This window comes from Physeter macrocephalus, chromosome 16 (genome assembly GCF_002837175.3).
Source record: "Physeter macrocephalus isolate SW-GA chromosome 16, ASM283717v5, whole genome shotgun sequence".
Classification (NCBI taxonomy): Eukaryota; Metazoa; Chordata; class Mammalia; order Artiodactyla; family Physeteridae; genus Physeter; species Physeter macrocephalus.
The window spans coordinates 99,882,653-99,905,726 of NC_041229.1; the positions used below are offsets into that span (position 1 = coordinate 99,882,653).

Genomic DNA, 23,074 nt, shown 5'->3' on the forward strand with positions numbered 1-23,074 from the left:
TGCTCCTGCCTTAGGACCTTGGCACCTTGATGATCTGCCTAGAATTCTCACTGCCCCCTGTTCTTCTATGGCTGGCTCACCCAACAACTTCAGGTCTCTGCTTAAATGTCACTTTCTCAGTGAGGCCTTTTGTTTTTGTGCTGTGAAGTTTTATTTATTTATTTATAAATTTTTGTTGACATATAGTTGATTTACAATGTTGTGTTAGTTTCTGGTGTACAGTAAAGTGATTCAGTTATACAGTGAGGCCTTACTTGACTGAGAAAATTATTTTAAATTTTATCCCATGTATAGCTCTAAACCTTTTGTAGTGTTTATCACCATCTAATATGATACATATTTTACTTATTTATTTCATATTCTCTGTATCCCTTCATTATAGTATCAGCTCCAGGAGATTCCTTCCCCCACTTCTGTATCTCCAGTGCCTAGAACAGAACCTGGCATATAACATATTTCATTCATTCTAACAAGTACATTTTATTTTTCATGTAATAAGACATCCAAATTTTAGAGGCTTTATAATCAATGACATTACAGTTGGCTGGTGGACAGGTGTGCTGTAGCTGCGATCACTTGCACATGAAGAATTTGATCTGAAATTTTCTGTTGACACCTCCTGGTAAGATCAGAGAGGGTCAGCATGAAAACTTGAGAAATTGGGGTCACCGATGGACAGGCAATTCTGGAGATAAGAGTGGAGCATTCTTTTAAGAGATATTGCATTATCAATGCTTGTGATGGCTCAAAGCATGATAATTATGTGAGCAAACAGGGACTGATGATTCTGAGCCAGGAAGCGATTTGGAAGATGCAGACTCATGATGAAAATATTTTAGGATTTACTTTCACCAGCTACTTTGTTTACATTTGCTTTTGTATGTAGCATGTGAGTGATATGATTAAAAATGTCCACAGAGCTCTTTTAATTTGCATAGAATGATTCTAAGATTAAGTAACAAAATGTGTCAGATTAATTGGTAGCTTCTTTAATCTTAGTGGTCCATAAAATAATGGTGTATCTAAAGTTGGAAGAATCTTAGATTCAAGGGAACAACTGGAACAGATGCTCAAAGATTTGTTAAATGAGCGAATGGAAGTTCACCCTGACTTTTTTCTTCTCCAAAAGGCCCTCATGGCTCCTTCTAAACCTATGAAACGGTGCCACCTGCAGGGAAGGCAGCTCATGATGTCTGGTTTGGTTGTGAAGTCCCCAGAGAAGTCAGTATTTGTTTTTCTTCCCTGTGAGGCAGGAGATAGATGGGCCCCTGGGCTGGACAGCTGGTGTTTGTCAAGTGGAGCAAAACTGAAGCTTTGTTCTCACCCAGACACTCCAAGGACAAAGGTAGTGGCAGAAGCTGAGCTCTGCTGGAATAAAGAGATAAGATGACCACTCCTGAGGTCAAGGAAAACTTCCCTGTCTGCGTACGCACAAGAAGGCTCCTTGGGGAACAAAAGGGGAGGGGGTGCCACCCCATAATAAGTGTGGACATGCACCCATAGGCCTCTGCAGTGGGATCCATCTTAGCAAAAAGTTGCACGTGTATGTTGGGGAGAGTCCTAGGACAGGTCAGGTGTGAAAAAGAAACAAGATAATTGGCCAAATGTAAACAAAGACCTGGAAGGACGGCACTCCTCATTAGAGAGGACGCCCATATCCTTTCTGCCTTGCTTCTGACTTAGCCAAACTGTTTCTCTGTGTGCTCTCCCAGATGTTATTCTGTGTCTCTAATAATAAACTTTGTACCTGTTTTTACAGTTTTTGCCTCCTTGAAACACTCTTGCTTTCAATGGGGGTAAGAGCCAGGGGAACTTTGCTTCTAGCCTCTAGCCCCTGGTGGTCTAGTGGCTAGGATCCCTGGTTTTCATCCAGGCTGCCCAGGTTGAATTCCTGGGCAGGGAACTGAGATCTCTCTTTGGGACTTCTCACTGCTGTCTCTCCAAGATCACCTGTGTGTGTGCCTGTGTATTTGTGGAGGGGGCAGGGGAGGGTCCTAGTCTATGCTGCAGGGGAGCGGGGCAGACAATGAAGATCTAGAGTCTAAAGAAAAGGTCTGAGCCTTGAGGTATTTTCAGTCTAGCGTGGGAGGCTGTCTTTTCTTCCAGCAGAGATTTTCATCTTCAAGAACCAACTCACTATCCGAGAAAATCTCTTTTTTTTTTTCCTTTTTTTGAAAGTGATATTGTATGCCTTTTATTTCTCTTCTCTGAACACGGGGAAACACACGGGTGATTTTTCTTTTCTTGTCAAACTCTTCTCTTTCCCACATATTAATGAACAATGTTTGAGCACCTGTTCAATGCCAGACCCTGCTTTAGGTCTCAGGAGATATGCAGTTGGCAGGAAACACAAGGCCACTGAACTCATGGAGCTGACTTTCTAGCATAGAAGATAGATAATAAACACATAAATAATTGATAATTTCATATTGCAGCAAGTGGTTTAAAGTGATAGTGGTGGGTAAAAATGGAAACTGGGTGGGGAAGGGCAGGGCTTAGAAGCAGCACGCTCTGGGATGGCCTCCTAAGGGGGTGATGTCCAAGCTGAGAAAGGATGAGAGCATGCCAGCCGCCAGTGCTTCAGTGAAAGGGCATTCCAGGCTAAGGGAATACAAAATGCAAAAGCCCTGATGTGGAAGAGAGCATGGCACCATCCAAGGACAAAGAGGAAGTCAATGTGGCCACACAGGTGGACAGACTTGGGATCTTTTTGAAAGGCACAATGACCAGGAGTTGTTGGTGGACTAGATATGGAGGGTGAAGGAGTAAAGGAAATAGAGGGGTCAAAGATAACGTCTAGGATTTGGGGCCTGGGTAGTCAGGTGGATTATGATGCCGCTTAATGAAGAACAGTTTGCACAGAAAGATGAATTCTGGACAAGTGGCCGTGTCAAGTAGGCAAATAGATACACAATCCTGGACAAGTCAGAGAGGGAGCCAAACAAGGGCTCACGTTGAGCCAAGCCAACAATCCTGGTGTTAGTCTCAGTTCTGATGTTAGGCCATGCTATCTTGGGTACCACTTCATCACTTCAACAAACATGTACTGAGCATCCACTGTATGGACTTGTCAGCCATGGATACAGAAAAGGGGGAAGGAATCTTTTTTCCAGGGTACAATTTTTTGGTGGAAGGGGGAGGGTTTAATGGATGAAAAGAAGCAAGAGTGTGAAGAATAAGAATTGTGTGCCGATGGGTAGGGATCACTCATCTTTACTGGAATATTTCTTAATTCTTGTCACCTGGCTGTGCTGAGTTTCCCTGAGTACTTTTGGGGAAGGGGATCAGAATTGCAACATGATATTTTTCTATTTCAACAGGGATAGAATGGGACTTCTTTTACTTCGATTTCTTAGTTATGGAAGAAGAGATTGAATCTCAAAAATGTGTATAAGGCAATGAATTATATTTGGGTCCAGTGATCCATGAGTTGGCAGACTGATTTGAGGTGGGTTTTTTTGTTTTGTTTTGTTTTGTTTTTACCGTCATGGCTTATGAGATTGAGATTCAGGTAAGAGTAGGATGCATTTCTCACACTTTTGTCTTTTTGCTTTTATAAAGTCCAAATACTTGTTCCGAATTTGTCTTTGTAATAAGGTGCTATGCTACTAATTTTTTTTTTTTTTCTTTTCCGGTACGTGGGCCTCTCACTGTTGTGGCCTCTCCCGTTGCGGAGCACAGGCTCCGGACGCGCAGGCTCAGCGGCCATGGCTCACGGGCCCAGCCGCTCCGCGGCATGTGGGATCTTCCCGGACCGGGGCACGAACCCGCGTCCCCTGCATCAGCAGGTGGACCCTCAACCACTGCGCCACCAGGGAAGCCCTATGCTACTAATTTTGCTTTCAAACAATGCAGAATGAGGGAAAAGTAGGTTTTCTACTAAGAATGAGGGCATTTACTAAAGTAGGAGACGAAGAGTGAGTTTTCCCTTTTCATTTATGTACTTGGGGTATCCTCTATACAGAACACTCCAGTTGGGTTGGCAAACTTTTTCTGGAAAGGGGCAGATAGCAAATATTTTAGGTTTTGTGAGCCATGCCTTGTAAACCATGATACCTATTGCAACTATTCTGTCATTGTAGCTCAAAAGTAGCGATAGACCATATGCAAATGAATGAGCATGTCTGTGTTTCAATAACGCTTTTTTTTATGGACACTGAAATTTGAATTTCACATAATTTTCATGTGTCATGAAATACTCTTCTTTTGGTTTTGTTTCACCCACTTAGCTTACATAGGCTAGCTCTACATTATATAAGGTATATCTCTGTAGTATAAACTCCTGACAGTTTTTTGGATTCTAATGCAAGTGCCTGACTTAAGCTTTTGATTGCTGATGCATCCACTTCAAAGATGGCTATCTCAAAAAAACACAGCACCAGATAGAGACAGGCCCCATCTCTCATTGACTTAGATAACTGACCATTTGGCCTCTTGAATTCCTACTCTTAATGTTATAAACTCATCAATAAAGGGTGTGTCTGCAAAAACCTAGGTCCCCAACCCTGGACCCCAATAAAAGCAGAACCCCAGGCCCGGGCTCCCTTTCTACCTGTGACCTCATCATGTGGCCCTAGATATGCTGTGTACCCTCCAGGACCTGTGAGTAAGAAGCCTTGTCTTTCAAACTTTCCTGATGGTTATTGCTGAGGGTATCCTAAGAAAAACCACAATAGTGGGCCGGCCAAGACGTTGGTTCTGAAAGGGGAGATGTCTGTGGGAAGCTCTCAGTGGCCCCAGGTGGTGCCCCAGGCATTTCTAGCCATAGCCTCACTATAGGTGGGATGAGGGCAGGAAACAATCTTGCTGCAGATCTCATATTTCAAAACTAATTAAAGACTTATTTTTATCCCCACAAAATAAGAGAAGATGGATGTGTTGGTGAACAGAAATGGAGAAACGTCAAAAATTTAAAGCATAGTAAATACTTTTAGTTAGACTTTTGGTATTACTATTGCCTTTTTCCAGGTCACCCCAAAATACTAAATTCAAACAATAGTTTGACTTAGGACCAACTGTACTGTAGCAGTGTTCATCTTGCATCTCTGAGCTTAACGTTTTTTGGGGTCCTTCTTCATAGCATTTTATAATATCTAATTTCCAATCTAAACTTATTCTTGGGAAGTGTTTTTGTACAACTGTACTATCATTACCACTTAGTGTTTGCAGAGGAGTGTTTTGGACTTGATACATTTTCATCATAATAATGAGATGTTTACATTACTAGACAGTGTCCCAAATCATTCATATAAGTTATAAGTAGCTACAATAATACCCTTAATCATGCAATAATGTCCCAAAATGGTGAGGACATCTATTACCAGTTTGAAAAACATGGTAACATTAGTGTTCTAAAGTAATCCTTTTTGGTTAACTAACATTGTTTTCTTGCTCTATTTAAAACTCTGTATAACTTACATATGTATCTTCTGAATCCAATAACTTCTGCTTCATTGAGTGAATAGAACTTCCTAGACCCTTTAATATGAAGATAGTTTTTTTCCCCAGTGGGTTGAAAGGTAAACGAGAGTCAACAGACATGAAGGTCATTTCAAAGAGCACTCATATGTTATCAACTTCTTAGTTTAAATATGCAAACCTTCTCATGACATATGAAATAACTTCCATTCAAATGTCTGTGTTCTATCAGGTGTCTGCAGATAGACGATTTTTAACTGTCCTGCAGTACATTCCAAGGAACCAAACACGGACTTTTGAGTTTTATTGGATATGTAAGACTTCCTAGTCAGTCCTACAAATCAGTTAGTTTCCAGTTTAACTGTTGGCAGCCTCTTATTAAATGCAGAATTTCAGAAAATACCACAGTTCAGCCACAGATGGTGTATAATAGCGTAGATTGTATAGCTCTTTAGTTTTGTTTTTCTACTTGAAGTATAGTTGATTTACAATGTTGTGTTAGTTTTAGGTATAGAGCAAAGTGATTCAGTTATACACACACACACATATATATGTATATATATAATTTTTTTCAGATTCTTTTCCTTTATAGGTTATTATAAAATATTGAGTACAGTTCCCTGTGCTATACAGTAGGTCCTTGTTGGTGATCTATTTTATATATAGTAGTGTGTATATGTTAATCCCAAACTCCTAATTTATTGCTATTCTCAGCCCCTTTCACCTTTGGTAAACATAACTTTGTTTTCTATGTCTGTGGATCTATTTCTGTTTTGTATATAAGTTCATTTGTATCTTAGATTCCACATATAAGTGATATCATATGATATTTGTCTTTCTCTGTCTGGTTTATCTCACTTAATATGATACTCTCTAGGTCCATTCCTGTTGTTGCAAATGACATTATTTCATTCTCTTTTATGGCTGAGTAATATTCCATTGTATATATGTACCACATCTTCTTTATCCATTCATCTGTCGATTGATATTTAGGTTACTTCCATGTCTTGGCTAGGACTTCCAAGACAAGTGGTGAGAGTGGACATCCTTGTCTTGCTCCTGATCTTAGAGAAAAGGCTTTCAGCTTTTTACCATTGAGTGTGGTGTTAACTGTGGGTTTGTCATAAATGGCCTTTATTATGTTGAGGTATGTTTCCTCTATGCCCACTTTCTGGAGAGTTTTTATCATAAATGGATGTTGAATTTTATCAAAAGCTTTTTCTGCATCTATTTAGGTAATCATATGGGTTTTATTCTTCAATTTGTTAATGTGGTGTATCACACCGATTGATTGATTGGTGGATATTAAAAAATCCTTGCATCCCTGGGATAAATCCCACTTGTTCATGGTATATGACCCTTTTAATGTATTGTTGGATTCAGCTTGCTAGTACTTTGTTGAGGATTGTTGCATCTGTGTTCATCAGTGATATTGGCCTATAATTTGCTTTTTTTGTAGTATCTTTGTCTGGTTTTGGTATCAGGGTGATGGTGGCCTCATAGAATGAGTTCAGAAGTATTCCTTCCTCTGCAATTTTTGGAATAGTTTCAGAAGGATAGATGTTAACTCTTCTCTAATGTTTGATGGAATTCGCCTATGAAGCCATCTGGTCCTGGACTTTTGTTTGTTGGGAGTTTTTAAATCACAGGTTCAATTTCAGTACTTGTAATTGGTCTGTTCATATTCTCTACTTCTTCCTAGTTCAGTCTTGGGAGACTGTACCTTTCATTTATTTCTGTTCTGATCTTTGCAATTTCTTTCCTTCTACTAACTTTGGGTTTTGTTTGTTCTTCTTTCTCTAGTTGCTTTAGGTCTAATGTTAGGTTGTTTATTTGAGATTTTTCTTGTGTCCTGAGGTAAGATTGTATTACTATAAACTTACCTCATGGAACTGCTTTGCTGCATCCTCCCATGGATTTTGGATTGTCATGTTTTCGTTTTCATTTGTCTCTAGGTTTTTTTCTTTTTGGCTGTGCCATGTGGCATGCAGGATCTTAGTTCCCCAACCAGGGATTGAACCCGTGCCCCTGCAGTGGAAGTATGGAGTCTTAACCACTAGACTGCCAAGGAAGTCCCTGTCTCTAGATATTTTTAATTTCCTCTTTGACTAGAAGTAAGTTATTTTTTAAAGTGAGGGATGGCTTATAGCATAATGAATCACAGCTTTCTGAAAACTACTAAGTTTTGATGCATATTTGATGCACAATTCTTAAGCAGCTATAGGAATAGAGTTCCTGAGTATGCATAGGAACTTGCATAGAGTATGCAAGTGGATGGCCAGATTTCTGTCTCATGGAAGAGAGGGCCCATCATTTGATGCATAGGGGAATGATCCAATGGTACAAAGTCAGATTCCTGAAAAGATAAAAACACAGAGCACAGATCCTGTGTTCATTGTTTCTAAGAAAAGCAGAGTAAATGTTTGTGTATAGATCTTGAGACAGAATGTTCTATCTTTCAAACTCTTTCAGACAACAATGATTCATTTATAGTATTATATGCATGGTGTTATAGATGGTTATGGATACTTGACAGTTTCAATCATCAAAACACGTATTGTTATGCAGGCATTTAATTCTTTGAGGAAGACTTTGAATCCTAACTTTAGGAGTCTTCTGAGTTACCCTTTACTGTGGGTTATCTGCACACTCAAAACCACCATTTTGTACTCTTAATAATATTATTTTTAGGATCCAGGTATCTACTGATGTTGGAATTGAAAGATATTTTACCTTAGTTTTGGTTATAAAATTCTAAACAAAGTTTTAGGGGTTAAACTCTTATTTAAAATGACCCCAGTTAGTGTCCCAATACAAACAATTAAAAAATATAATTTCTGTTCTGGAAGTACTTTAGAAACAGGGTACTTAAGTAAAGCTTCATGACAATTGAGCAATATTAAGAAATGCTACTTGTAAGTTTCCTTACCTCAGCCATCTTGCAGAATCAATCTCTTTACCCTGTCTTTTGGCTTAGACTGTTAAATTTTTCTTTGAGTACCAAATCAAAGGCAATTTTTAGAAACTCCTTTTTGGATAAAATGGGAGAAAAAGGAAATACATGCCTTTAGATATATTTAGATCTTCGTTTATGGACTGTTCTTTGGGTTGAACCAATTTGTTATTTGTGGCATCCACAGATGTGCTGCTCATATTTCCTTTCAAGGAAAGATGCATTGCCCATCCCAGAACAGCCTCCAGCTGTTAACTCCATTGCTCCTTTAGCCTTTGAGCAGAGATCATACTCTTCTCTTGGGGGTTCCAATCCATGCCTGAGCAAGATTGGAACAAAGGTCTAGCCATTGCTGCCCAACCTGGGACTCCTCTAAAGGGCAATTTTTAGAATCCCTTGTTGGACTGGCACAGATACAGTCACGTCTCAATCTTTGTCTGATGACTTCCCCTGATCAATTATTTCTCCCTTTCCTTTCAGAGGAGTTACTCTTCAATAAAAATGGACACTTCTGAGGAGCTGAGTCAAGATGGCACAGTAGGAAGACCCTGAGTTCACCTCCTCTCATGGGCACACCAAAAATGACAACTATTTATAGAGCAACTATTGATGAGAAAGACTGGAATCTACTGGAAAAGATCCTCTACAACTAGAAATATAAAGGAGGAACCACAACAAAACAGGTGGAGGGGGGAGGATGTGGTATAGTCAAGATCCATATCCCTGAATGGGCAACCCACAAACAAGAGGATAATTACAATTTCAGAGTTCTCCCCAAGGAGCAAGGGGTCTAAGCCCCACATCAGGCTCCCCAGCCTGGGGGTCCTGCACTGGGAGGACAAGCCTCCCAGAACACTTGGGTTTGAAGGCCAGTGGGGCTTGATTTTAGGAGACCCAGAGGCTGTGGGAAACAAAGACTCCACTTTTAAAGGGCTTTCACAAGATCGCACACATTCTGGGACCCAGGGTAGAGCGGTAATTTGAAAGGAGCCTGGGTCAGACTCACCTGCTGATCTTGGAGAGGCTCCTAGAGAGGCAGGAGGCAACTGGAGCTCACCTTGGTGACATCAACACTGGTGGCAGCCATTTTTGGAAGCTTGTTCTATCACATGGACACGGGTGCTGGCAAGGACCATTTTGTAATCTTCCCTCTAGCTTATTAGCCTCAGGACTGCCCTGCCCTGCCTACCAGCCTGTAGGCACCAATACTGGAATGCCTCAGGCTAAGCAACTAGCTGGGTGGGGACACAGCCGCATCCACTAGTAGGCAGGCTGCCTTAAGACCCCTGAACCCACAGCCATCCCTGGACATGGCTCTGTCCCCCACAGAACCCAGGACCTGGCCCAGTATGCAGGCACTAGACTGGATATCCCAGGGCCCTACAGCCAGAGAGTCTGGGACACAGCTCTTCCCACCAGTAGGCAGCACCAGTCTGGGGACCTGCTGGATCTCAGCCCTACTCACCAGTGGGCTGACACAAGCTTCAGGACACCCTCGACCCTGCATGTCAGGAACTGGCATGTCAGGAACTGGCCTCACCTACCAGGAGGCTGACACTAGATCTGGGAATCCTGGCCCCATAACCACCCAACCCAGAACCTGGCTCTGCCCACCAGTGAGCCAGCACTACCCCAGAGACCCCCAGATTTTCACAGCCAGACTTCTCATGACCTAGCTCAGCCAACCAGCAACTGGCAGCCTCCAGGCATGCCCTGGCAACCAATCAGACCTGGGACCAGCCATGCCTACAAGACCACTCATAGCTCACCACAACAGAAGGACCCACACAGCCTGCATGGGGGGTGGGAATCCCTAGAGGATATAGCTCTGGTGACCAGGGGGGAGTGCACTGCTGGGACACATAGGACATCGCCTACAAAGGGCCACTTCTCCAAGGCTGAGCAATGTAATCAACCTACCATATACATAAAAATAAAAACAGCAAATTAGGCAAAATGAGGAGATAGATGAACACGTTCCAAATGAAGGAGCAAGATAAAACCCCCAAAGAAGAACTAAGTGAAATGGAGATAGGCAATCTAACAGATAAAGAGTTCAAGGTAATGATCATAAAGATGCTCAGAGAACTCCAGAGAAGACTGGGTGAACAGAGTGAGAATGAGAAGTTTTTAATGAAGAGTTATAAAATATAAAGAAGACACAAACAGATGAAGAATACAATAACTGAAATGAAAACTACACTAGAAGGAATCAACAGTAGGTTAAATGATACAGAGGAACAGATCAGCAAGCTGGAAGACAGTAGTGGAAATCACTAATGCTGAACAGAAAAAGGAATGAAAAGAAGTGAGGACAGTTTAAGAGACCTCTGGGCCAACGTCAAACGTACTAACATTCACATTATAGGGGTCCCAGAAGGAGGAGAAAGAGAAAAAGGTCTGAGAACATATTTGAAGATATAATAGCTAAAAACTTCCCTAACCTGGCAAAGCAAACAGTCACCCAAGTCCAGAAAGCACAGAGAGTCCCAAACAGGATTAATCAAAAGAAGTCCACACCAAGACACATTGTAATTAAATGGCAAAAATTAAAGATGAGAATATTAAAACCAGCAAAGGAAAAACAACAAGTTACATACAAGGGAACTCCCACTAGGCTGTCAGCTGAATTTTCAGCAGAAACTCTGCAAGCCAGAAAGGAGTGGCATGATATAGCTAAAGTGATGAAAGGGAAATGCCTACAACCAAGAATACTCTCCCCAGCAAGGCTCTCATTCAGATTTACAGACAAGCAAAAGCTAAAAGAGTTCAGCATCCCCAAACCAGCTTTATAAGAAATATTAAAGGGACTTCTCTAAGCAAAAAAAGAAAAGGCCATGACTAGAAACATGAAAATTATGAAAGGAAAAAGCTCATCAGGAAAGGTAAATATACAATACAGGTAGTAAATCAACCATGTACAAAGCTAATAGGAAGGTTAAAAGACAAAAGTAGTAAAATGATATCTGCAATAAGCAGTTAAGGGACACACAAAACAAAAAATGTAAGGTATGATGTCAAAAACAGTAATCATGAGGAGAGGGTAGTAAAAATGAAGGGTTGTTAAAATGCATTTAAAATTAAGAGATCAGCAACTTAAAATAATCACATATATGTATATAGGTTGCTTTATATTGACTTCATGGTAACCAGAAACCAAAAATATATAATAGATATGCAAAAAAGAGAAAGTTATATCAAACTCATAGAAGCAGACAGTTAAATGGTGGTTGCCAGGACTGGGGGAGGGGAAATGAGGAGTTTTTATTTAACAGGTACAAAGTTTCAGTTAGGCAAGATGAGTAAGTTCTAGAGCTCTGTTGTACAACATCGTGCCTATAGCTAACAATATTGTATGGTACACTTTTTAAGAGGATAGATCTCATGTTAAATATTTTTACCACAATAAAAAATAATTAAACATTTCTGTCTCCAAAGTTAAGAAATAACATAATACTTTGCAAATCCACAAGGATTAGTATCCAGAATATATAAAGAATGTCATGCAAATCAATTGAAAAACAAATTCTGCTCAAAATGCTATAATAATGTAAATGGGAAAAGAATTTGAAAAAGGATAGATGTATGTATACGTATAACGGAATCCCTTTGTTGTACACCTGAAACTATCACAACATTGTTAATCAACTATACTCCAATATAAAATGAAAAATAAAACAAATTCTGATATAAAATGGATAAAAGCCATCAACAGGCAGTATACAAAAGAGGAAATGTGATAAAAAGCAATCTCATTAGTAATCATGACACAGTTAATTAAAATCCAGAAGCACCCTTTTCCCCTTCCAGACTGGCAAATATTGTTTCCTGAAACCAAGTGTTGGTGAGGGTGTGGAGAAACTCTAGAGGGAGGATAAACAAGTACAATAACTTTATTGAGGAATTGCTAACTATCTAGGAAATAGTAGAATTGTATACTATTTGTGTGTGCACATATACACGCTCACGCACCCCAGCATTTCCACTCCCTTGGAACTGCACCCTAGAAGACCCAGGAACACTCATACATACGCAGGAGGAGCTGTGTACAAGGATGTAAATAGCAACATTATGAAAACTAGCAACTGGTGGCAAGTTAAATGTCCTTCAGCAAAGACTGGATACATAATTTGTGGCATGATCATACAATAAAATATCAAAAGCAATAATGAACAAAGATGTACAAAACAATAGTATATAACATTCATGGCTGCATGATACTAACAGATCCAGAAATTATATTGTCATACTTTTCTGGCCTATAGAACTAGTCCACATCTCAGAAACAAGGAGGAGCAGCCACCCTAGTAGGAGGAAGCCCTTCATTTGGTCAAACCCTGAGCCAAAGCCCACTCAGGAAACAGGAAGTTGTGAGGGGCCGGCTGCTTCCTGTGTTATAGCAGCCGAAGCCATGCCCAGATGTTGGTACTTAACCACATTTTGGACAGCATTAGAGAATGTCCTATTAGCTCAACCTCCTAAAGTTTGGTATTTTATGCTCAAAATTGCAGATTAGTGGGACATGTAAGCAAAATGTGCTATTTGAGGGTTTCTAGAACTTTGTCATCTGTAGGCCTATGTAAGTACCATTAAATTGTCATAGAGCTCTTGATTCAGGTTTAGGGAGTTGTGGAGGCTTGTAATGGCCCACTCTCTTGTGTAACTCCTTCTCTGTTAGTGTGGTAGAAGCTGTGAATATGCTGAAATGTTATTCCTGTAATTATGTTACTTTATAGGGCAAAGGGGATTTTTTTTTTTTTCAGCTGACTTTGAGTTAATCAAAATGGAGATTATCTGGGTGGGACTAATCTAATCACACAGGCCCTTTAAAGGCAGAGAGTTTTCTCTAGCTGGTGGCAGAAGTCATTAGAGAGATTTGGGAATGCGAGAAGGATCGGCCCTCTTGCTGGTTTGAAGATGGAGGGGGCCAGGTGAGAGGACACATAGGCAGCTTTCAGGAGCTGAGAAACCCCTGGTTGAGAGCCAGCAAGGAAACAGGGACCTCTGGTCTATAACCCCAAGGAACTGAATTCAGTCAACATCCTGAATGAGGCTGGAAGCAGATTCAAACCCAGATCCTGCAAATAAAAGCCCAGCCTGGCCGACATCTTGATTTGGGCCTCATGGGACCCTAAACAGAGAACCTAGTTGAGCCTGCTTGGACTTATGACCTATAGAACTGTGAGGTAATGAGTGGTATTGCTTTATGTTGCCAAATTTATGGTGCTATGTTATGTAGCCATAGGAAACTAATACAGAGGGTGTTTTTGGGTGCTTGAGAAAACGGAAAGATCACAGTTGCTGGACCCCAGTGAGGTGGGAAAAAATAGTAGGGAATACCATGGAACAGTAAAGAGGAATACATTTGATTTGATTTAAAAACATGCATTTAGCTCAAACACAGAAAGGTAAATGAAAAGTGCAAGAGAAAACCGTAAGATATAGTGCACCAAACTATTTAGAAATGTACATTAAAATATATTTTTCACATTTGTATATATATGTTAAAAATTTTGGAAAGCAGTATGGAAGGATATATAGTAAATATTTTTAAGTGTGACCATTATATAGTAGGATATGGAATTGGAGATGCCGAATTAAGGAAAAAAATAATAAGAGGGTCTTTACATAGATGAATGATGCTAGTTGGCCATGCTAAAGAGTATGATCAACAGAGTTCTGTCTCCTGAGATTCACAATTACAACACATACTAGAACAACAGTAGTCAAGAGAAAAAAACAAAAAATAAATTCAATTATAATTATAACTAATATTAAGCATTTACTATGTGCCAGATACCTTTCTAATTATGTATTTGTATTAACATATTTAGTGCTTCCAATAAGCCTGTGAGAGAGGTACTCTTATAGTCCCATTTTGCATTGATTTGTACACAGTTTAGGTAGCTTACATAATGTCACACAGATAGTAAGAGTTCATAGAAATGAAAATCCAGTAGTCTGTTTCCAAAATCTATTTTCTTAACCACTGTGCTAAGGTCTCACAGAGTCTCATTTCCATCAATGGATTTCATCTCCATCAGCAGTCTTCATATTGGAATATTTCTATGCGTGAGAGTACACAAAGACTTTCCAGGGGGAGTTCATGCAGCAATAATTTAAGTGCATTTAATTTCCAGAGCCTCAACTGCCATTTATACTCTTTCCAAACACTGATCTTCCAGAGAATAAACGAGTTCTCAGTGTCCTTTTATTTTACAAATATAGGCATATCTCTTGCCCAACCCAAGTGATATTCTTTGATGGCATGGGTAATAAAAACAGGAGTGCCAAACAAAATAAAACATTGAAACACTGGCTTAGTAACACTTCCTTCATCAAGACAAGGGGTCAGCAAACTTTTTCTGGAAAGGGCCAAGTAATAAGAATTTTAGGCTTTGTGGTTTCTTTCACAGCAACTCAACTCTGGTGTTACAGTGAAAAGCAGTTTAAGTAAATGAATGAACGTGGCTGTGTTTCAGGAAAATTTTACTCGTGGGCTGTAGTTTGCCAACCCCGTTTCTGTCTTTCCTTATCTTATGCATATTTATATTAAGGGTGAAGCTTAGCATCACGAATGGAGAAATTTGACCAGGATAGAATGCTCTGAATTCAAACGGTCAAAACACTATCGGTTTCTGATGCTGATTATTTTTATTTAATGTTTTAATTGAAAATATTAAAAAAATTTAAGACACATTATATCAAACCCATGGATAAAATTGGATGTGATTTTTTTTAATGAAGTATAGCTGATTTATGTTGTGTTAGTTTCATGTGTACAGCACAGTGATTCAGATATATATATATGTATATGTACGTGTGTGTGTATATATATATATATATTTTTTTTTCAGATTCTTTTCCCTTATAGGTTATTACAAAATATTGAGTATAGTTCCCTGTGCTATACAGTAGGTCCTTGTTGGTTATCTGTTTTATACATAGTGGTGTATATATGTTAATCCCAAACTCCTAATTTATCCCTCCTCCCTCCTTTTCCTCTTTGGCAACCGTAAGTTTTTTTTTGTTGTTTTTTTTTTTTTTTGCGGTATGCGGGCCTCTCACTGCTGTGGCCCCTCCCGCCGTGGAGCACAGGCTCTGGACGCGCAGGCTCAGCGGCCATGGCCCACGGGCCCAGCAGCTCCGCGGCATATGGGATCCTCCCGGACTGGGGCCCGAACCCGCGTCCCCCGCATCGGCAGGCGGACCCTCAACCACTGCGCCACCAGGGAAGCCCCATAAGTTTGTTTTCCATGTCAATGGGTCTATTCTGTTTTGTAAATAAGTTCATGTTATCTTTTTTTAAAAATTCCACATATAAGTGATATCATATGATATTTGTCCTTCTCTGTCTGGCTTATTTAGTATGATAATCTCTAGGTCCATCCATGTTGCTGCAAATAGCATTATTTCATTCTTTTTTATGGCTGAGTAATATTCCATTATGCGTGCGTGTGTGTGTGTGTGTGTGTGTGTGTGTGTACACCCACATGATTGTCTTTTCAAATTGGTGTGCTAATAGTTAAAACCTACTTTGTCAAATCATATTATGGATAATTCAAAAGACAGTCAATCCTTATCTTGTTTTGTCTTATAAAATATTTAACATTTTATCTCTCCTACTTTGATAGAGACTAGTCATATACTTATTAATCTCATTTGTTCTTGTTGGGCATAGAGGAAAGCTGCATTTCCTAGTCTTTCCTGCAGTCGTCTTGGAGTTATGAGACAAACCTAAGTATGTGTTATGGGCTGAATTCTGCCACCCCCTAAATTCATGTATTGAAGTCCTAACCCCTAGTATCTCAAAGTGTGATTTTATGGAGATAGTCTTTAAAGAGATAATTAATATAAAATGAGGTCATGTGAATTGGCCTTAATCCAGTATGACTGGCATCTGTAAAGAAAAGGAGATTAGGGTGTAGACATGCACAGAGAGAAGACCATATATGGAGACACAGAGAAGATGATCATCTACAAGCCAAGGGAAGAGGCTTCCAGGAAAAAAACAATCTTTCTGACACTTTGATGTCAGAATTCTGGGATTCTACAAGATAGGGCAATAGAGCTATCAGCTCTGAACATGCACTATCCTTCAAGGAAAGGGAAAGAATAACTCTGAAGGTGGTTTGGAGTTTGGCAGGGCTGACACTGCCACCGCAGGCCCACAGGGCCCAGGGCCAATGGGCTGGGGCTGCTGCGCCTGTGGGCCTGGAGTGCAGAGCATGGAGCCAAAGAAGATTATTCTTGAGCCTTAAAATCTAATGGAATTTGCCCTGCTGGGTTTTGGACTTGCTTTCCAATTTCTCCCTTTTGGAATGCGAATGTCTATCCTATGCTTGCTCTACCTTGTATTTTGGAAGCAGATAACTTGTCTGGTTTCACAGGCTCACAGCTGGAGAGGAATTTTGCCCCAGGATGAATCATACCTCAAGTCTCACCTATACTTGATTTAGATGATGTTTAGTTAATATTTTGGTCTTAAGAGTTGATGTTGGAATGGGTTAAGATTTGGGGGGATGTTGGGGTGGGGTGACTGTATTTTGCATGTGAGAAGGACATGGTTTTGGGGGGTCAGAGGGTGAATTGTTATGGCCTGCATGGTGTCCCTCCAGAATTGCATATTGAAGTCCTAACCCCCAGAAGATCAGAATGTGACTGTATTTGGAAATAGAGTCTTTAAAGAGCTGATTAAGGTTATCTGAGGTTGTTAGGATGGGCCCTAATCCTTTATGTCTGGTGTCCTTTTAAGAAGAGGAGATTAGGACAGGGACACATACACACAGAGGTCCATGTGTGAAGACACAGAGAGAAGATGGCCATCTACAAGCCAAGGAGAGAGGCCTCAGGAGAAACCAACCCTGCCTACATCTTGATCTCAGGCTTCTAGCTTCTTAGAATTGTGAGAAAATAAATTTCTGTTTTTAAGCCACCCAGTCTATGGTGCTTTGTCATGAAAGCCCTAGCTAAGCAATGTAGTATGAGACTAATATTTGTTCTGCTCTGGGATATTTGACTCTGTTATTATGTTCACTGCCTCAAAAATCTTTTTTTTTCTTCTATGCTGGTCTATAGTATTTGGATATGTTGACCCAAAACAAATAGATTGCCAGCTATTCCTCCGGCAAAGATGGGTTTATTTGGGACTAGCAGAGAGTTGCAATCTGAGGTCTGGAACCATGGCGAGCCACGTGCAAGTCCTGGCACAGCAAGGGCAGGAGAACACTTTAATAGGGAGGAAAAAGGCTCCATGGCTTTTCACCGGCTGAGTCCCTGCCAGGAAAGAAGAGGACTGTTTCTTCTTCCTGTTGTGCTTTTATCATCCCAGGGCGTGAGAGCTCCCCGTTCCGGGTCTCCCAACTCTATTTAATTGAGGTTTCTGTTTATTACATTTTTACAGATCATAGGTAGTGAAAATATTTGGTGGCACCTGGAGAATGGGTGTGATGAGATGTTTATGTTATCAGTAACAGGTCACTTCTAGAAATAGTTACAAATATTACCTAAGAAGAGGCATACCCCTGATTCAGGACAAGTTCTGTTCAGAGAACACTGGAAAGATTTTAATTTAATTTGGGACTTGGTGGTGATGTTGGACTAGTAACCAAAGCACCCTCGTTTTTGACCTAGCGATTACCACCCGCTTTGTTAGTCTAGGACTAAGCCCTCCTCCATATTGCCTATCAGAAGCCCTGCCAGTAAAAATGAGAATCTTTCTAGGTGTCTTCCATTTCCTTTATCATTTTGGAAATAAATAGTGTGGGCTGAAATAGGAAATTTTTACCCACAGCACTAACTTCATTTATTTCCAGCAGTTCTTTAATTTATTCTAACCAGTCCTAAATAAATTGGCTGGATTCCTAGGCTATGTTATTCAGCATAACTAGGATTAACCTTTAACTACAGGTACTAAACAACCAATGAAAACATAAGCCTGCATATAACAAGTTTTACATATGATGAGGCACCCTAGCACAGTTTGTTAAGAAATAATAGATAACCTATTAGGAGAAAATGTATTTTATTATAATTCCTTATGAGGTTAAAGAGAGAGGCCGACCCTACTTAATAAGGGATCATAAAACAACAAAGGGGCATTCCATTTAAAATCAAATCATCTAAAACATTTAAAAATGTAAGATAAGAAACGGGGCCCTTAGACAGAAATCCAGCTTCTAATGTGCAGTGGTGCTACAGAGGGTTGAGTCAGTTTCAAAATTCTCAGGTGGAGAAAGATGAGCTGTGTGATTTTTTTCAAGGGGTAAAACTGCACATGAAGGTAATTGTTCTGCAAACAGAAGAAAGGAATCAGAATCTGCTAGTGTAGTTCTCTACCTTCTGTCTCAGAGGAACTAGTGTCCCTCCCTAAGTCACAGGGAGGGATGGAGAGGGCAGGTAAGAAAGAGGTAGTGTTTGGGATCATGTCCTAAGAAAATTAATATAGGAGTTATTGTGTCTGTCTAGGGATACAAATATTTTTGCTTCTCTTAACTATGAAAGGTATCAGAGATATGTAACATGTTTAATATAGCATCTATAACACATCTCAAATTTTTAAAAGTGCTTACCATATCTCTAGTATATAAACATCCAAAGTTTATAATAAATATATCTGTATGTATTCAGAATTTTCCTTCTCATCTGTGTAGGAAGGAAAATCCATACAATTTAGGAAACATACTCCTTGGCAGATAGGCATTTAATCCTTTCAGGACAGAGTCTGAGTTTACGACATTTCTGAGTGCACATTCTCATGGATTATCTACCTTACCCAAGTCCATGTTCTATGGTTTTGGTATTTTGAAACATTTCTCTTTAATATTCTATTGATTTGATTTTGGTAAAAACGTTTCACTTATTGCCTCACCCTCCATGGCTCCTGAGGGATAATCTGAGTCATGTGGTTAATACCAGTTAATATGCCAATTAATGCCCTAACCAGCCTTTCCCAAACTGGAAGCACAGGTGTTTACACAGTTTCCTTGTAAAAAGCTCGTTTTCTGTTATAAAATATCCTTGAACAGCATTAATCTATGTACTTTAACTAACCTCACCTTAACTTGGCAGTTGATTGTATTTCCAAAGTATAAATTTGCTATTCCTGATCTTTTTGAGGGGCCACCTCGTTTATTTGCATCATTTCCTATAATTATTTTTATAGGAGCTGGATGGCTACAGAAAGAGAAAAGAAGACAAAGAAAGAGGAATGGGATTAAGATCTTGGCAAGTCCTGGTGACTGAGGTTCAGAATCTGAAGCCAAGCCCTTACTTCTCATTTTCCCTGCTTTCGCACCATTACGATATGTTGTCATCCTGTCTTTATTCTAGAAACTGAGTTATTGGTTTAACAACTGAACCTAGTAAGCTTTATATAAAAGAAGTCCCTCCCAAATATACCACCAGATTTACTATTGGCTGATCAGAAGTCATTAACTTAAAATTCGATGATCTTAGACCATCTGTAAAAGGTAATGTCTAAATGAGCCAGTAAGAGTCCCATCCCATGGATAATGAAGTTAAAATATTTCACATTTAACTAGTTAAATCTAGTATTCTAGTAAACTCTACTTTACCTATAAATTCATAGTAATCAGTCTACCCTCAGCCCCTTGTTGATTTAATCAGAACATCTAATATTCCCAATTATCCTTGGCTAAGAGATAAGAAGTATAATTTGTAATATGCATATAATTGGAACAAAGCGATTTCTTAGTCTAAGAGCTACTAGATGTATGGTGAAGTTAGACCTGCTGGTATTACACACAGCTTTCTACCACATTGAAGAGAATTAACTGATGGAATGATACACCAGCTACTATGTCCTGCAAGTGTTTTATGAGCCAAGCACTGTTCTAATCTCTTTACGTGCAATTCTCTCATTTAATCCTCACCACAACTCTGTGAAATAGACAGTATTATTTCCACTTTAAAGATGGGGAGACTGAGGCCCAGAGTTATTAAGTAACTTCCTCAAAGTCACGCTGGTCATAAGTAGCAGAGCTGGGAGATGAAGAACGCAGAATAATTTGGCATCAAGAGAGAAAGGGTCTCAGGAGGGTTTGGTTAACCCTGTCATAGTAACTTAATCTCTCAGCTCTCCTCTCCTCCAAGAGACTAAGGCAATTGAGAGGATATGGCATCAGTTTGACATCCTAGACTCACCGAGGGACAGCACAGGCTACAGGGATTGAAGCTTCAAGATCTGAGAACTTGGACTTAAAGATGATTTTAGACACAAAAAGGAGACGATCTTCTGGGAGGACCTGATGAGACAAAGGGAATGTGTAAGTTGACTTCAAGATTCTGTTGGGGGGCTTCCTTCCCTGGTGGCGCAGTGGTTGCGAGTCCGCCTGCCGATGCAGGGGACACGGGTTCGTGCCCCGGTCCGGGAGGATCCCACATGCCGCGGAGCGGCTGGGCCCGTGAGCCATGGCCGCTGAGCCTGCGCGTCCGGAGCCTGTGCTCCGCAGCGGGAGGGGCCGCAACAGTGAGGAAAAAAAAAAAAAAAAAGTTTCTGTTAGGAATTAGTGGTTCAGTCAACATCTCTTAAAAGTGGGCACACCCACACTGAAAGTTATCCTCCCAGTGGGACAGGGGACCGTTGTCTAAGCGGTCAGAAGAATTAACATCTGGTTTGGGTATGGTTCATACGAGGCAAGTGTACTTGCTGGTTGAGTTTGAATAATATTGCTTCAAAGTCATTATTTATTATTATCAGGAAAAAGTTTATAACTTCTCTTGACAAACTTTTTAGATTCTAGGAGTCCTTAAAATACTGAACATAACATTTGAATATTAGATGAGTGAGAGATATGTCTAATTATAAAGAATACTTTAAATAGGTTTATATGGTCTTCTGGAATAACGTGTTTTAAGGAAATGTGAAAAATGTAGTCCACACCATATGAAGATTTCATCTTATCATCTGGAGACTGCCACAGTGAATATTTGGGCATATTTTCTTTGTTTATTCTCAATATTATTTAACATAATTGAAACTCTCTTATTAGCTTATCTAGCCCTGCCATTCATTCTCATCGACATCCTAATATGTATATTTTTTTACAGGAACTTGAAGATAATATTAAAATTTGTTTTCAAAAGACACTAAATCTGTGCTTCTTAGTTTTTGAGGGGAGAAAAGTGAAAGGAAATGACTCTTCCCTCGGGGTTTCTCACGGGAGGTTGGGTGGTGTAAGATTGATGACACGTGAACACAAGGCATCGGAGTTACCTGTGAGGCTTTCAAACTATCCCTATCCCTCCTCAGACTGATGCCCTTGATCTACCCATCCTGACTCCCAAACCAGGGAGGGGCACCAGAAGCTCTGGTGGGAGCCCAGGTGTCAGGAAGTGGCCAGGCGGTCATTTGAGGCAGCAGATGTGTCAACCACTCCCACTCTTCCTCCATTTGCCTACAGCCAGGAGGGACTGGCTGCTTCTTAAGACTATAAAAATTTAGAGGGATGTGAAGCTACTTGGTTAGCTTTTACACTACAGAGCAGGGCTGGGCAAAGTTTTGTAAAGGGCTAGATAGTACACCCTTTTGGCTCTGTGGGCCGTGAGTCCTCTGTTCCAGCTACTCACCTCTGCCTTTATAGTGTCAAAGTAGCCACAGACAATTAGTAAATGCATGAATGAATGAACATGGTTGTGTTCCAATAAAACCAAATTTAGGCACACTGAAATTTGAATTTTAAATACTTTTTACCTATCACAAAACATTATTCTTCTTTTGTCATTTTTTAATCATCTAAACATTAAAAAGTCTTTTCTTAGCTCATGGACCACATAAACGTAGATGGTGGGCCAGATCAGGCCTGCAGCCTGTAATTTGCTGACCCCTGGTATAGAGAAGAAAAAAACAAGCCTGTTCTTTTCTAAAATTAGGACAAATTCCATGTCTTATTTAGGTTTGCATTCTCTAGAGGGAGGTACAACTGATTGATAAGTGGATACTGTCCATGGCTACCTTCCTTCACTGCCCATGGCCTTGATATGACATTTGGCAAAATCAGTTTAGCTTGTTATTAGGAAAAAAAACTAATAAAATCCCTATGGCATGCAGTTTGTGAGCCTGAACATCTCTGAGATGATTTAGTTAATTAGGAGGATACCTCATTACCTCAATCCTGATGTTGCAATCACTGGGATGGTATTGAAACTCATAAAATCTTTGATACACTGAGGTTACAGGACATCGATCTCCCCATCAGGAGCCATAGGTAGACCATTATCAAATGCAGTTGACTTAACCCTGGCCAAGAACAAAGAGGGGCTGCATCGTACATATACTATTGGGAGGAAGAATAGAGAAAGTGTCACATAATATAGTGGTCCCACTTCAGGGAAGCTCAGGGCCAGTTAACAATAAAAGACACCCCCATTGGTAGAGAAAAACAAATTTTCGAGGTGATTTTCCTACTCCTACCTTTAGAACACTCACATGCCCTCCCATCTCCAAGAAGAATCCAAGTGATCCTGTGTGTGGATGAGAATTAACCCAAACAAGATCTTAGATGCCATATTTTTCAGTTCTGAGTGGAAGACCATCTCCCTTAGGACATTTATATTAGTAATTATGGACAATTACTAATATAATTACTACCTTTATTCCTGATTTAAATTCCTGGAAAGCAAAACCTTTGCTCTAATCTTTTTTTTTTTTTTTTTTTTTTTTGTGGTATGCGGGCCTCCCTC

The 23,074-nt window shown here is 40.0% G+C and overlaps 1 protein-coding gene across 1 annotated transcript in view; it reads left to right on the forward strand.

Annotated features, from left to right (window-relative positions):
• Positions 1-3,487: 3,487 nt before the first annotated feature.
• OOSP1 (oocyte secreted protein 1) overlaps positions 3,488-23,074 on the forward strand; it is a 57,298-nt gene continuing 37,711 nt past the window's right edge. The window contains 1 exon segment of the mRNA XM_055091380.1: positions 3,488-3,511. Coding sequence (XP_054947355.1) covers positions 3,488-3,511 — 24 coding nt within the window.